We start from the raw sequence: 14,872 nt of genomic DNA, 5'->3' as shown, positions 1-14,872 counted from the left end.
TGGGAGGTGATCACAAAAGGGATGGATGCCAGGAAATAGGGACCTTGCTTGCCAACCCAATGTTGACCACAACTTATTTGCTATATGTTTAGATGGAATACATGTTAATCTACTTCAGTCATTTTTGCTACTTGTTTAGACTAATGATAATTTTGGTTTTTTAAATTTTCTATTCAGATTCCATTGGCCATGACATTCCTAAAATGCTTGCATTATTTAAAAATGGACATGAAATTAAGGTAGATGAAGAACGGGAGAACTTTCTCACAACCAAAATAGCAACAGTAAGTTACAATGAAAATGATTAAATAATCTGCTTTTCTTTTTTGTTAAACTAATTCATGAATAATTTATAAAATACATTTGAACTTTCTTTTGGATCTAGCATTAGAAGTGGTACTAAATATATAGAGTCTGCCAAAAAGATGTATACATACTTCAAGAGGAGAAAAATAGTATAATATTTTTTCAACAGACAGTGTTACCCTTATATGGGGGGACCCTACAGGATGCTGTATATCACAGAAAATCCACTACACTGCCAGCCCTTAGAGAAGAAATTGAAAATACATGCACAGTAATCTCAATGACCAAGTTTACCCAAGCAGCAGTTTACCATACTAATAAATGTCTGAAAGCCAGTGGCCATCACTTAGAGCACCTCTTGTAATTTTAAAGGCCAAAGGTAACTTGTATTAATCTCATGATATCTCAAGAAATTTAGTATTAAAATATGTATATAAGTTTTTCTTTTCCTGAAGTGTGTGTATACATTTTTGGCAGACTGTGTGTGTGTGTGCGTGCATGCATGTGTGTGTGTGTCTATAAATTTTCTTGTTCTATAGATTCAACTCATACATTTTATTGGTACCCGAGAATTTCTTCCTTCTAAAATTATGTGATACTTATTGACATTTATGTGCCTTATTTATCTATTCTAAGTATGTATTTTTTATTATCTGATATTATTGAGAGAAGGGTATAGATCTTGTATATCCTATAGAGCATACAATGCTGAGCATGTAGTAGGTATTTAGAAATACTTAATGGAGTCAAGTAATTTGATTTATTTTCATGAATTGTCTGATTCTGATTTAAAAATTGTACGTCTTTTTGTAGATGCTAAAAGTCAGTTTTCACTTCCATTTTTAGTACACTAATATGTCAGCATTATAGAACTATGTGTTTAAATATACAGATAGTGAAAACAGTAAAGTTATTTTCCAATATATATTTTTATACTACAGAATCTCGAAAGTGCCTATCAAGCAAAATTTAAGGGGGTGAGGGAGGGCAGGGGTATGGGGAAAAAAATAAGAACCAAGACATACCATGTAAAGGTACAAGAGCCCAATGATAAATGTAACTGTATTGTTTGCTTTAAATATACCAGTAAACATAATGGGGAAAAAAATAAGAGAATGAAGTAAATGGTGTCTACCAAGTGTCCGGTGATATTGTAATTATGTTTTGTATGTTCTTTCTTTTAATTCTCAAGCATATGAAAAGTAAAATTTTATCCTCATTTTATAGATGGAAGTATGCAAGCATAGAGAGGTTAAAAACTTTACAAGAAAAATAAAACTTTTCCAGTCTCACAGCTAAAATGAGGCTGAAATAGGTCAGTATTTGAACTTTGGCAGTATTCTCAAGTATCCAGCCTCTTTTTCCCAAGCGATCTTGCTTTATGGCTGTAATTATTTTTGTTATTCTTTCTCTTCCTCTTCTATCCTTAAGAGGAATTCTGCATCATAACCAGCAGCTAGTACTCCGAGCTAATCGAGCTGTGTTTGCTGTAGATCATCTGAAATATAGAAAAAGCACTCATCTAGCTTTATGGTGAGAAAACTTGCCTTAGAAAGGAAGCACAGCAAGTTTACTGCAACCAAGGATTGGGAAATACCTACTTACCACATTATTGTCAAGGCTCAGCTTTGACTTACTTGACCTGAGCTGTGCTAGAATCTGGTGTTGAAATTTTCTTGTTCCCCAAAGTCCTGGGCAGTGCTTTTTATTTCTTACAGTTGACAATACTCTAATCTAACAAACAACCAAAAATCCAGATTCAAATTTTAAGAGACTATTCTGGAGCTGTAGAGACTTAAGTTTGAGTACCTGTTCTAGGTAAGGGATGACAGACTTCAAGCAATTATGGCTATGCCTCAAATTTCCTCATCTATAGAATGTGTATAGTAATACCTATTTTATAGTGTGGTTCTGAAAATCAGATAAAATTTTTAAATGGTAGTATTCGTTGGTGCCATTGCTTTGCTTGACTTGACTATAGAATATCCTTATAATATTCTTTATTAAAGATATATTTTCAATATATTCAGTAGTTAATGGTTTATATACTTCCTGATTTAAAGTGTAAGAAGCCATGACATCTTATTTATTTTTTTCAACAAATACTATAATGATTAAAACATGGGCTCCATGCTTGGATATTTTGGAGACCAAGATTTTTTTCCTCAATGAAAAAGAAGTTAATTTATATGTGTAAAGAGAATTGTTTTAAATACTGAAGTATTATGGTATAGTAGGAGATTAAGTATAGATTTTAGGTTCATGCTGTTGTGTTTCTAATCATAGTTTTGGCTTAGAAAGAAATGCATCACCTTGCTTTCTGAGCCCATTTTTCTCCATTTACCATTTTCCCATATATAAAATGGTGATAATGATAAGTACTACTAGGGTAGAAAGGAGTAGGATGAGATAACATAACAAATATGTGGTTTAGATGGAGTAACAGGGACCTAATTTACCTTCCCACCTAAAACAGTGAACATTATCTTCATACCAAAACCAAAGTAAACTACCATGCAACATCATTCATGAACATAGAAGTAAACATTTTAAACTAAGTTTAACAAATCGAATCCTGGATTGTATAAAAAGGATAATATATCTTGATTGCCTTAGCCAATTTTCTCTTGCTGTACCAGAAAACCTGAGGTTGTATGATTTATAGAGTAGAGGTTTATGTTGGTTCATGACCTGGAAGCAGGGAATTTAAGAGCATGGTGGCAACTCTGGAAAGGTCCTCAAGCTGCATTGTAACATGGCAGAAAAATGCAAAGGCAGTCAGGCATGTCGAAGAGACACAAAACACAGGAGGAGCTGCCTTGCCTTACAAGAACTTCTCTCTGAAGAACCAATCCATTTCTGTGAGAAAGGTGTGGATCACTCTTAACCTCCTAATCATGTCTTTCAGGCCCCACCTCCCAACTCGGACACAGTAGCAGTCAAATTTCAACATGGTTTTTGGATGGGACAAACCACATTCAAACTGTAGCAGTAACCAAGTAGGGTTTATCCTAGGATTGCAAGTATAATTAACATTCAACAATCAGTTGTAATTCTTACTCCGAAATACTTTGAATTTTAGTAGATACAGAGAAAGCTTTGACAGGATCCAAATACTGATTTAAAAGTCTCAACAAATTTGAAGTAGATGTTAGTATTCTTAGGCTGGAGTGCTGCTCACTGATACAGCATGTGCCTAGCATATGTGAGACCCTGGGTTTAATAGCCGACACCCCTCTCAAAGTCAGTATCCTTAACCTGATAAAGGATATTTAAGAAATACCAACCACTGATACCATACTTAGTGATAGAATACTGAATGTTGCTTTCCTCCTAAGATCATAGATTAGACTGTCTGTCCTTACTGCTTTCTGTTCATTATTGGTCTGGGATATTTTTAGGCAGAGTGATCAGGCAAGAATCAGAGGTAAAAATGTATCTAAAATAGAAAGGAAGAAGTGAAACTCATTATTTACTGATTATATGATCTAGCTAGTAGAATGAAGAAATGAATTAAGTATGGTTGAAGATACAAACTCCTATATAAAAATCATTTGTATTTGAACAGCAGCAAACAGTTAGAAATTGAAGTTTAAAAACAAGGAATGCCATTTCCAATCATATCAAAACTGTGAAATAGAATAAATTTGACAAAAGATACGAATGACCTGTACACTGAAAACTTCAAAACATAGGTGAAAGAAATTAAAGATCTAAGTAAACAGTAAGGTTTAACTTTGTTCATGCATCAGTAGACTAAATATTGTTAAATGTCAGTTATCCCCAAAGTGATCTATAGGTAGACTCATTGCATTCTCAAAGTCCCAGTCAGCTTTTTCTTCTGGAAACTGACTAGCAGATTCTAAAGTTCATATGGGAATGCAAAGGATCTGAAACAGCCAAAGCAGCTTTGAAAACTAACAAATTTGGAAAGCTACCTTATTTCCAGATTTGTAAAGCTGTAGCAATTAAGATAATGTATTGATGTTAAGAGATAAAGCAGCCAGTGGCATAGAGTAATAAAAAGGACAAAAGACTGTATGGACAACTGATTTTCAAAGGCATAAAGGCATTTTTAGTGGAAAGGCAGGCATAGTCTTGTCAATAAAAGGTACCAAAATAATTAAATATTTATATGCAATAAAATGAACTTTGACCCATATTTCAAGCTATATATAATAATTAGCTCAAATGTATGAAGAACCTAAATGTAAGGCCTAAAATTCTAGTACTTCTAGAAGAAAAAGTTGGGTTGGGAAATGATTTCTTAGATATGACACCAAAAATATCCATGGAAGAATAAATTGATAAAATACCCTTTAAAAAATTTTAAAAAGCTTCTTATCTTTAAAACAGTTTTAAGAGAATAATATGACAAATCCCAGATTACCAAAAAATATTTGCAAATTATATATCTGATAAATCCAGAATACATAAAAACACTCCAAACTCAATAATGCTACCCAAATTAAAAAAAAATTTGCAAAAGATTTGAACATACTTCATCAGGAAGATAGAACAGATAACACACACAAAAAGAGACTGTCCAGCATTGTCATGAGGGCAATGTAAGTTAAAACCACAGGGAGCTATTACTACTCATCAATTACAGTGAATAAAATTAAGATTAACTATACCGAGTATTGGTGAGGGTGTGGAGGGACTGGACCACTCATACACTGTTTAGCAAACCATTTGGCAGTTTCTTAAGTAGTTGAACATCCACCTACTATATAGTCCCACTGTTCTGCTTTTAGTATTTCCCAGGAGAAATGAAAACATATGTTTTTGTATAAAAATTTGCAAACATGTTCATATCACATTTTTTAATAGCCCCAAACTGCAAACACTTAATACCCATCACACGTAAATGTATAAACAAAAACAATCTTCAGTAATAATAAGAAACTTGATAACACTATATACACTAATGAATTTTAAGATAATTGTGATGAGTGAAGAAAAGCTAGAAAAAAGAAATAACCACTGTATGACTCTATCTATATAAAATTCTTACAAATGCTCCTGGCGATTTAGCTCTGTGGCACTGTGTCTGCCTCGAAAACACAAGGCCTGAGTTCAATCCCCTGTACTGGAAAAAAAAATTAAAAAAAAAATTCTTACAAATTCTAACTAATACACAGTGAGAGAAAACAGACCAATGGTTGCTAGAAGACAGAGATGAATGAAAGAAACAGGAAGCAGAAATTAAAAAAGGGGATTTTTGGAAATGATTGATTATCCTGAGTAGTAGTGGTTTCACAAGTGCATATACATGTCAAAACTTAATAAACTTTATACTTTAAGAATGTGTAGCATATCTAATAGAATACTCTTTAGCAATAAAAAAGGAAATTAAGATACATGCTAATATATCTCAAAAACTTTATGCTCAGGAAAAGAAGCCAGAAACCACATGTGTGACACCTTTATGTGAAATGTCCAGTGGGGAAAAAAAACTTAACACATAAGAAAGATTAGTTTTTACATGGGAAGGGAGGAAAAAGACACTAACCATAACTGTGCACAAGGGATCTTATTGGAGTGACGAAGATGCTGAAAACTGGTTTACGATGATTATTGCACACACAACATGATAAACCTAAAAGATTACTGAATTGTACATTAGAAAATGATGGGTAATATGATATATAAACTGTGCCTCAGTAAAATTATTAAAAAATATGCAGTATGTCAAACATAATTCAACAAAATAATTTAAAAGATACCAAATGTTTGTTATATTTGATACAAGGCAATTATTTAATAAGTTGTATTTATTGTAATTATCAGAGATAATAACATTAAACATTTTAAAAACATTTCAAAGTAATATAATGAGGTTTTCATGAGTGTTACTGTTTTTATTCTACAGTTGGGAATATTGAATTTTTTGGGAATATTGTATTTTTTGTGTCTGTGTGTGCAGCCTACATGTTAGAAGAATTTGATTTACAGTGAGTGCAGAATAAAGGGTACTTACAGCAGCACCTGCTTATTAGGGGTCCTTATTTTGGATAAAAGGAAAATATTAATAAACATTAGCCCATGGGCCAGATTTGATCATGGGTGTGGCCTGTGTTTGTGCAGCCTGGGACCTAAGAATGGGCTTTACAGTTTTAAAAGCAAAGCAATAATACATGACAGAGGTTGGATCTGGCCTGCAAAGCTTAAAATATATAGTGTGTGGCTTGTTACAGAAAAGATTTGATGACCCCAAATCTGGAAAGATATTATTTTTGGTGAGCAAAAGAGATTAGTTGTATGTTTCTATTGGTCTGTACAGGAGTGCCTCATTATAGTTAAATCATCTTGTTCTTTGTTAAGTTTGAGCAAAGGGTGTATAGTACTGTATTCTTTCAAGATCTCTCTCTAGTGTTGGTGTAATGTGAAATTAATTGATCTTGACTAGTTTACTTTTTTTTCTACAGCAAAGTGATAAATACAATCAGTTGAATAATCTTTCTTCACTATATATTGTAAAGATTAGAATCTTAGGTATTATAATTCAGCCACTAATGCCTTTATATTATACCAAAACTGTATGAATACTGTTCTACTCACCTAGTACTTAACATTTGTCAGCAGTTTTTGCCAATGAATTCGATCTTAATTTTTTCTGTCACTTATATCTAAAACTTACATATTCATGAAATTGATTGTATCTGTACACTATGAATCAAATCAAATGCTCTTACCAGTGAAAATGTCATTCAAATGATATTGTGAACATCCTGAAAACAGAACAAGTTATTATTGGAATAGTTTGTTTTTTAATCAGTTGTATTGCTATCATGTAGTTACCATTTATTTTTTCTCTTGGCATAAAGCATACTTGGTTGGAAATAAAAGTGCTAAGTGATCAGGTTTAAGGGAAGTTCTTAAAGCCTAAAACTTAGAAATAAATAAAAGGTTATATAGAGGAGAGAAGCTTATTTCTTCAACTTCTTCCCCCCTGTGGCTTTTCCTGTGAGATAGAAATGAAACTAAGCCAGATTCTCAGTAAACAAAGTTAAAACACATGTATCTGGCCAATATTTATAATCTGAATAGTAGTCTAATAGTAATTAAATAATTGAAAAGGATTTACCTGAGTTTATAATGTAGGAAGCAATGTAATAGTCATAATTCTCTTACCCACATAACTCTGTTGACATTTAAAAAATTACAAGTTAATATGTGCACATGAATAAATTTGCATAGTTCACAGAAGTATTTAAGGAAACACTAAAGTCTCTCTCCATATAATTATTTTCTTGTGGGATAGCTATTAATAGTTTTTTTTTTGTAAGTGAAATGTTAAACCACAGCGTAAATATCCTTGCAACATTAATTTATGCATATGATATGCCACATACATTTTTCTGTAACTTTAATTTTCATGTATGAAAATATAGCAGGGTGTCTTCAAAGATGAAGAAATCTACCTCTTTTTTTTTTTTTGTCTTTGGGCGAGAAGTGAATGCTGGGGCTGGGTTCAGGCCAGGTCCTTTCTACTGGGAAAGAGTTATATTCCACCACTAACAAAAATCAGTTCCTTATTGATTGACTTATAATTTGTATTCAATTTTTTGCTATTATGAATGAGAGTTTAGTGAAATTCTTACAGTATTGCCAACGTATTCCAAGTATACCCATAAAGTAAATTTCCAGAAATAAAATATATGCATGTTGAACATTTTGTAGGTATTTGAAATTACTTTCTAAAATGAATAAACTAATTTTAATTCATTCAACACTGTGTTAAAGTACCTGTTTCTTCACACGCCTACCAGTACTAGACATTATCAAACTAAAATATTTTTGTCAATTTAATAGGTGATACATTATGGTAAATTCATATGCACTCTTTTAACAGGTTAGAAATTCCAGTCTATCTTCAACACTGCCAAGGAAAAACATAAAATTTAGGGTGAATATTAATGTTGCTTTCCTCTTTGGTCAGTCTTCTTCTATCCTACTTAAGATTCTGAATCTCTGTGATACGTAGGGGAAGAACAAAAAGGGAAAAGAAAAAAATGTGAGAGAATGAAAAGATGAAAATAAAGTGTTTGTAGATGGGGAGGGGAGGAGGGGGTGAAGGGAGGGCAGAGGTAAGGGGAAAAAAATGAGAATCAAGACTTGCCATGTAAAGGTACATGATCCCAACAATGAATGTAACTGTACTGTATCCCTAAATGTACCAATAAACTCAATAAAAAAAAAAAAAAAAAAAAAGATTCTGAATCTCTTCACCTGCCCATCATTCTTATTCTTTTCTTTTCACATTCCTAGTCTTGCCCTCTGTGATTCTTAGCCACCTTTTTTTAAAAAATGTAGTCTCTTATTGACTCCCCTTTACTGTGGATCTTGTTTGACTCACTTTTCCATTATCTGCTAAATGAAACTGGCAAAAACCATGATCATTGAAGGTTGAATGCTTATCAAACTGAAGTGTTCATAAACACCGAGCACTTACATCTGCTTACTGAAAATAAAACCTTTTCTACTTAGTGTGTGGGACTGACCCATAATATGTAAGAGATTTTCATTGTACCCAAAATATTTAAAAAATTATCCTAATGTAATAACTTTTAAAAACTTTATTTTCTGAACATGGAAAATTGTTACCTCATTTATAATCTTAACAACGGCAACAAACAAAATACAAATCAATCAATGTAACATATAAGTTCATTTGAGCAAATACTAATTTCTGTGCCAGGTATAAGGCTAGTGATACAAAAAAAAAAGATTATGACCTGATTCCTTTTCTTCCTCCTCCTCCTCCTCTTCTTCAAGAAGGACACATCTAGTAGAGGAAAATAGAATGGAATTAAATAATCATTAAGTATATTGATAGTATATATATAAAAGATATGGAAGTTATAGAACAGAAGCAGTGATTAATATAACATTCCATGGAATAGGTCAAGAAGGTCTCCTAGGATGAGTTTGAAACATATATCAGTAAATTAAGGGTTCCCTCCCTTCCAGCTCTCCCTCCATCTCTTTCCTTTTATTTTTTACTTTTTTTGGTACTGGGGATCAAACTTGGGTCCTTGTGCTTGCGAGGCAGGTGGCAGAACCACTGAACTAAATCTACGGCCCCCTCCTCTTTCTTTCTGACAGTAGGCATTCAGTAAGTTATTGTTGAATGAAAGAATATATGTATGAATAGACAATCTGAAAATTGATGATCAGTTTAGAAGTTATTAAAATGTTAGGTAAAAAGAGCCAAAAACCAGGGCCAGACCAGGACCATAACGAGCCTTCATTATGGTGAGGATCTGCCATGCTGCCTCTGAACAAAGGAGAGAAAGCAAAATGGCAGAACAGGGAGCTTCTTTTAGAGGAGCTGGGTGGGGTTAGCCTGAGCTGGGGTGGAATTGAGTGAGGCAGTATTAAGGGATTGGAGGAGCCTGTCACATCAATAGGAAGGGCTTGTGACATCACTAGTTGCTAGGAGGTAGCAGATTGCCTTTCTTGGCAGGAAGAGAGGCATGTTGGGAAGAGGAAGCCTGTGGGAGAAGCCATATTTTAACATGGAGGATGCTATTCCATGTGGCAGCCATATTAAGGTGCAAAGCATTATGGGAAGGAGGAGACTGCTAATTTATGTAGTAGCCATCTTAAGGCAAGGGAAATCCAACAATTTATATTTAAATAGTGAATGGAAAATATTTTATTAAATTGATCAATTTACAACAAACTTTTCAAACAATTCTTGTGGAGTAATGCAAATGCTGCAAATGAAATTATTGCTGCAATTTAATGAAATGAGAGAATTAGGAATCTTGTCCACTACTCACTATGGAAATACTTGGCCAGATGTATATTTTGACATAAGAAAATAGAGGTATCCAAACATTGAAGCCTAAATGTGTCTGAGTAGGATCTTTGAAGTAATTTTCAAAAGGATGCCCCTTAGTATTTTATAATGTACCACAAATCCATTTTATGTTAGCTGTTAGGCTTTCAGAACATTGTTTGGTTTTTTTTTCTCACTGATGGACTCCCTTGTGTGATTTAAGATACTATATTTGGCCTTCAGCCTGCTCTAAGAATACTTCAAAGGGTAATTAAAAGCCATTTGTAATGTTGATTGGCTTTCTTGACATGTCCTTCATTAAAAGGAAAAAGTTTTTCTAATTTTCTATTAATATTGACCATCCCTTTTCATGCAAGCATGCTAAAAACTAAATTCTTCTGTTGCTCCCCCACCTCGTCTCTTCCTCTTTCCCCTTCTTGTGCTCTCTGTCTCTTTCTCTTCCTCTTTCTCCTTAACCGCATCAAATACTTCAAATGTTATAGAATTGTAGTTGAAGTTTCATTTGCTGAGAGTAATGGAGGTCAAGGAATAAAGCTTTTCAGTAGGAAAAAAAATCACTAGAACTAAAAATATGGTACATTAGGATTTGGGGTAAGAAGCATTTATGAGTGAGAACAAATGGACTGTAATTTAAATTAGGGAAAACTTGGAATGTATTTATTTGGTTTATTTAACTCATCATATTATTTAATACCATAGTAAATCATATGAGCTTCACCACCTATTATGTATACTTGGAGCCTATAAAATCAGATCCATGTTTCTGTATATATAAGTAGCTAACTTTTGCCTGAATCCAGTTGAGTATAATCTCACATATACTGAAATACTGTAGTTTTCATGTTTTTTTTTTTTTTTTCTGGGGTTCCAACCCAGGGCCTAATGCATGTTGGGCAAGTGCTTTCCAACTGAGCTACTGCTCCCACAACCTTAGTGGGTTTCAGATGTTCATTTTCAAATCAGTTCTAACTGAAAACTCTCAGGGATTCATAAAGTTAGATAGAAGTTGAAGGTAAAAACATAGGTTTCCATTAATAATACACCCTAGACCTTTTAAAGGTACAGTGTTCTATGAAATCTACCTAGTTTCAGACATTTTAAAAATAGTTCCAGCCTCTTTATAAGTGTGTTGTTGTCCACACGGCAACTTGGTAGAATTTTCCACACTATTAAAATGGCTGTCAGAAAACTGTTTAGTAAAGGGCCACTGTATTTTCACTAAACTTTTTTGTTTTTAATCTTTCAAGGAAATTCTTTTTCAGTGTATAGTTACCTACAAGTGAAGTTTTTAAGATAAAATTTCACCATAATGTTTTCCAAAAGGTAAAATTAGAAATCTTACTATTTTATCTTTATTTCACCTTAGAACAGTGGAAACTCCTTGTGTTTGGAGCATTTTTCATCTTTCTTTGTGGTACCAGGGCACAAACTCAAGGCCTCACACTGCACTGTATCCCCAGCCCTTTTTATTTATTTAGAGACAGTCATGCTAAGATGAGCAAGGGGCATTTGAACTTATGATTCTACTGCCTCAGCTTCCCCAAGCGCTGGGATCATAGGCGTGTGTTCCCACATCCACTCTGAGGTTTGATTTTGTATATGTGAGTGTGGTACTGGGATTTGAACCTAGGAAGTGCTGAACTATATTCTTAGCCCTTTAAATTTGGTGGGGCGCGGGCGCAGAATCTTGCTAAATTGCCTAAGCTGGCTGCAAAGTTCACCTCTTTCTGCCTCAGATTCCCAAGTTTCTGGGGTTATAGATGTGCCACATCACACCCACTGAGGTTTGATTTTTGAGCATTTCTAGGGCTCCCAGGACCCTGGCAGCCACGCCTCCTCCTCCAGGTAGGAGGAGGTTAGAAGGGGTTATTTCAAGGACAATAATTAATAATAAGCCATGTGAGCTAGCTGTACAATTTTTCCTTCCTGTTTTGAACATCCATTTTACCTTCAAATGCAAACACAGAAAGTCTGGTTTAGGCTAAATATCACATCTTTTCATTATATCTAAAACAAACTTTTCTCCTTCCCTGTTACATTTCTTTCACTCTCTGTGTACTGTCCTTTTCCCTTCCATTCATCTCATGATTTAGTAATTTAGCTAAGTATCATACTAAATGTAGTAAAAGTAAAAATATTGTAGGGCTCCTGCATGGGATAATATCCTCTTTATTACTGTGTCCCTTTCTTACTGCTCTCTTTTTCACAGTGTACACACATAAGCATATCCTAGTGCCAAAAATGTTCTTAACTGTGGAAATACTGCTGGGAATCAAACCAAAAGTCCTTGCCTCAGAGACCTTCTAGTTGGGAATATAAATAATATACAAACAAATATGTATGTACTTAGGAAAGAGGACGAAGTGATGTTGTAGAGTATGTGTGTGACTTTTAAATTGTCTCAGTCTTTTCTCTGAGAAGGTGCCATTTGAACATAGGCTTTGTGATATAAGGAAAGTTGAGCTGTCTGAGAGAAGAGTTTCTAGGGAGAGAGTGTAGCAAGCAAGTATCATGGTTCTAAGGAAGAAAAGGTCTTGAGATGTTTAGAAAGAGATATTTCTTCAGGCTGTTAAAACAAGCTAAAATATACTTAAGTACATGTTCAAAACATTCTGAGATTAGTATTAAATACACAAAGCAGAACCATTTCTTGTAGGAAAACAGCCATGTATTTTATCAGCAATACATTTCTGAATAATTTTAGGTAAGAACAATCTGGACTTGTTTTTATTTTAATAGAAAATCCTCTCTATGTAACCTCAGGAAACCCTTGTGGAGCTAGCACTAGAGTTTGTGTTGTAAACTTCCTCAAATTATATGCAGAATATTTCTGCATGTACAGTATACTTGTACATTTTTCTTGGGTGAGTGGATAGTATTTTTCATTAGGGATTTATGGCTCGTTCATTCAGTGAATATTTAACTGTGTGTCAGTCACTGACCTAGGTAATAGGGGGTGTCCATCAATAAGATGGTTAGTAATTATGCCTTTATGAGATAGTCATGTAGCTAGATGACTCAGAAAATGAAATTGTGGAGTCTGGGAGAGTTCAGGAGTTGAGGATATTTGACAGAGATATTGTAAATCATATATATATATATGTATATATACAGTTGTATGTGTGTGTGTGTGTGTGAAACTCCCGTTTCTCCTCCCTCCACACCCATTCCTTGACTTGGCTCCCAGGACTCTGGCAGCCATGCCTTATTCTCTAGGTAGGAGGAGATTATTTCATGGACAGTAATTAATAAAGCATGAGCTAACTTTACAATTCTTTCCTTCCTGTTTTGAACATCCATAGTGGCTTTACTCTAGTCATGGATGAAGAGGTAGTTGTTCATTTCTGATGCTCTGTGAGAATTATTTGACATGATTAAAGGTAATTGCTATAATTTATAGTTTTTCAAGTTAGTGCATGTTTGTATTTCAGAGTAGGGTGTTTGTTTTGGGGAGTCGGTACATGCATCTTACTTATCTTGGTCATTTCCAATTCCTTTGCCCTCCTCTCCTTTTTCTCTCCACTAGACTTTGTTTTTGATAACTTGTTTTCAGATTTCCTGTCTCTCTTTATCCCTGCTTCTTTCCTTGAATAGCTTCTTGAAGTTCTTGTGTTCTATTTTCTTCCTCTCTCCTTTTATTTTTTTCTGCTTTTTTATAGTCTCTCCATTCTTAGATGATCACCTACATGTCAGAAAAGCATTGAAAATAGAGTTAAATTTATGGGAAATTAATTAGTATGAATTAGTGGGAAGTATGTATCCCAGAATGGCCTTTTAATGACAGGCAATTTACTTAATTTTGATTAGAGTGTCCAATAAATATGTTGCGTGGAAATGCTGCCTAATATAATAATGCCACTTAATTAACAAATCAATTGTTTACAGTTAAAAATGTTTTCAACATACATTAAAAGATTGATTTCTAAAGATGTTCAGGTATTTTCCTATAATCTTATTTACTTTATTCACCATGTCATAAAACTTTTAAAACATTTGATATAATTTCTGATTATTACTAATAACAAAATAGTAACACCAGTAAGTTTATTCTGAAGCTTTGATTTCTCCTTTGAGCAAGTAGTATCCTGCTTTTCCTAATTATTTTCTTTTATCATAGGACAGCTTCCTACTAATATACTACAAAATCAGTTCAATAGCAGAGAATGAAATATTGTTTAAAATGACATATTTTAAAATTTGAATCCCAATTTGTTCTTTTTAGTTTAAAAACTATTACTACTTCATGTTAATTTATTAATATATAGTTGAACATAAAATCTTGAATAATTTGGAATTAGTTATAATTCCAATGAGATGTTGAAATTATGAAGAACATTATTTAAAAACACATTATCTATAGCTTTAGCTCCTTTCTTCCCATTTCTAAATGTCAGTAATCTTATTAGGATCTTCTGTATTATTGCAGATTATTCACACCAGAGGTACAAGATCCCAACAATGAGTGTAACTGTACTGTATCCCTAAAATGTACCAATAAACTCAATTAAAGCTGAAAAAAAAAACCACATTATCTAAATACATTTATTTAATAGCCTAGCTTTGACATTAAGTTATTGTTACATTGAAGAAAAAAGCCCTTTTATTGTCAGATAAATATACAGGTTTTGAGGACTTTTAAATAATAAGCAAATAAATAAGCAAAGCAAACCTAAGCTTGTTTTATAAAAAAGGAGAGCAGGACAACTCAAATCTGTGTTTATACCAAAACATGCTACGACCAGATTTAACTAGTTT

The 14,872-nt window shown here is 33.5% G+C and overlaps 1 protein-coding gene across 2 annotated transcripts in view; it reads left to right on the top strand.

Annotated features, from left to right (window-relative positions):
• Positions 1-14,872, top strand: part of Mrpl1 (mitochondrial ribosomal protein L1) — a 75,386-nt gene that overhangs the window by 46,308 nt on the left and 14,206 nt on the right. For both annotated transcript variants that reach the window (XM_033757966.1, XM_010628368.2), the window contains one exon: positions 178-284. In XM_033757966.1, coding sequence (XP_033613857.1) covers positions 178-284 — 107 coding nt within the window. The remainder of the gene's footprint in view (positions 1-177; positions 285-14,872) is intronic.

Source organism: Fukomys damarensis, unplaced genomic scaffold, assembly GCF_012274545.1.
Source record: "Fukomys damarensis isolate Sample0158 unplaced genomic scaffold, DMR_v1.0_HiC HiC_scaffold_32, whole genome shotgun sequence".
Taxonomy (NCBI): domain Eukaryota; kingdom Metazoa; phylum Chordata; class Mammalia; order Rodentia; family Bathyergidae; genus Fukomys; species Fukomys damarensis.
Note: the sequence above shows the minus strand (reverse complement) of the source record. Positions and strands in the feature narration are given on the sequence as shown.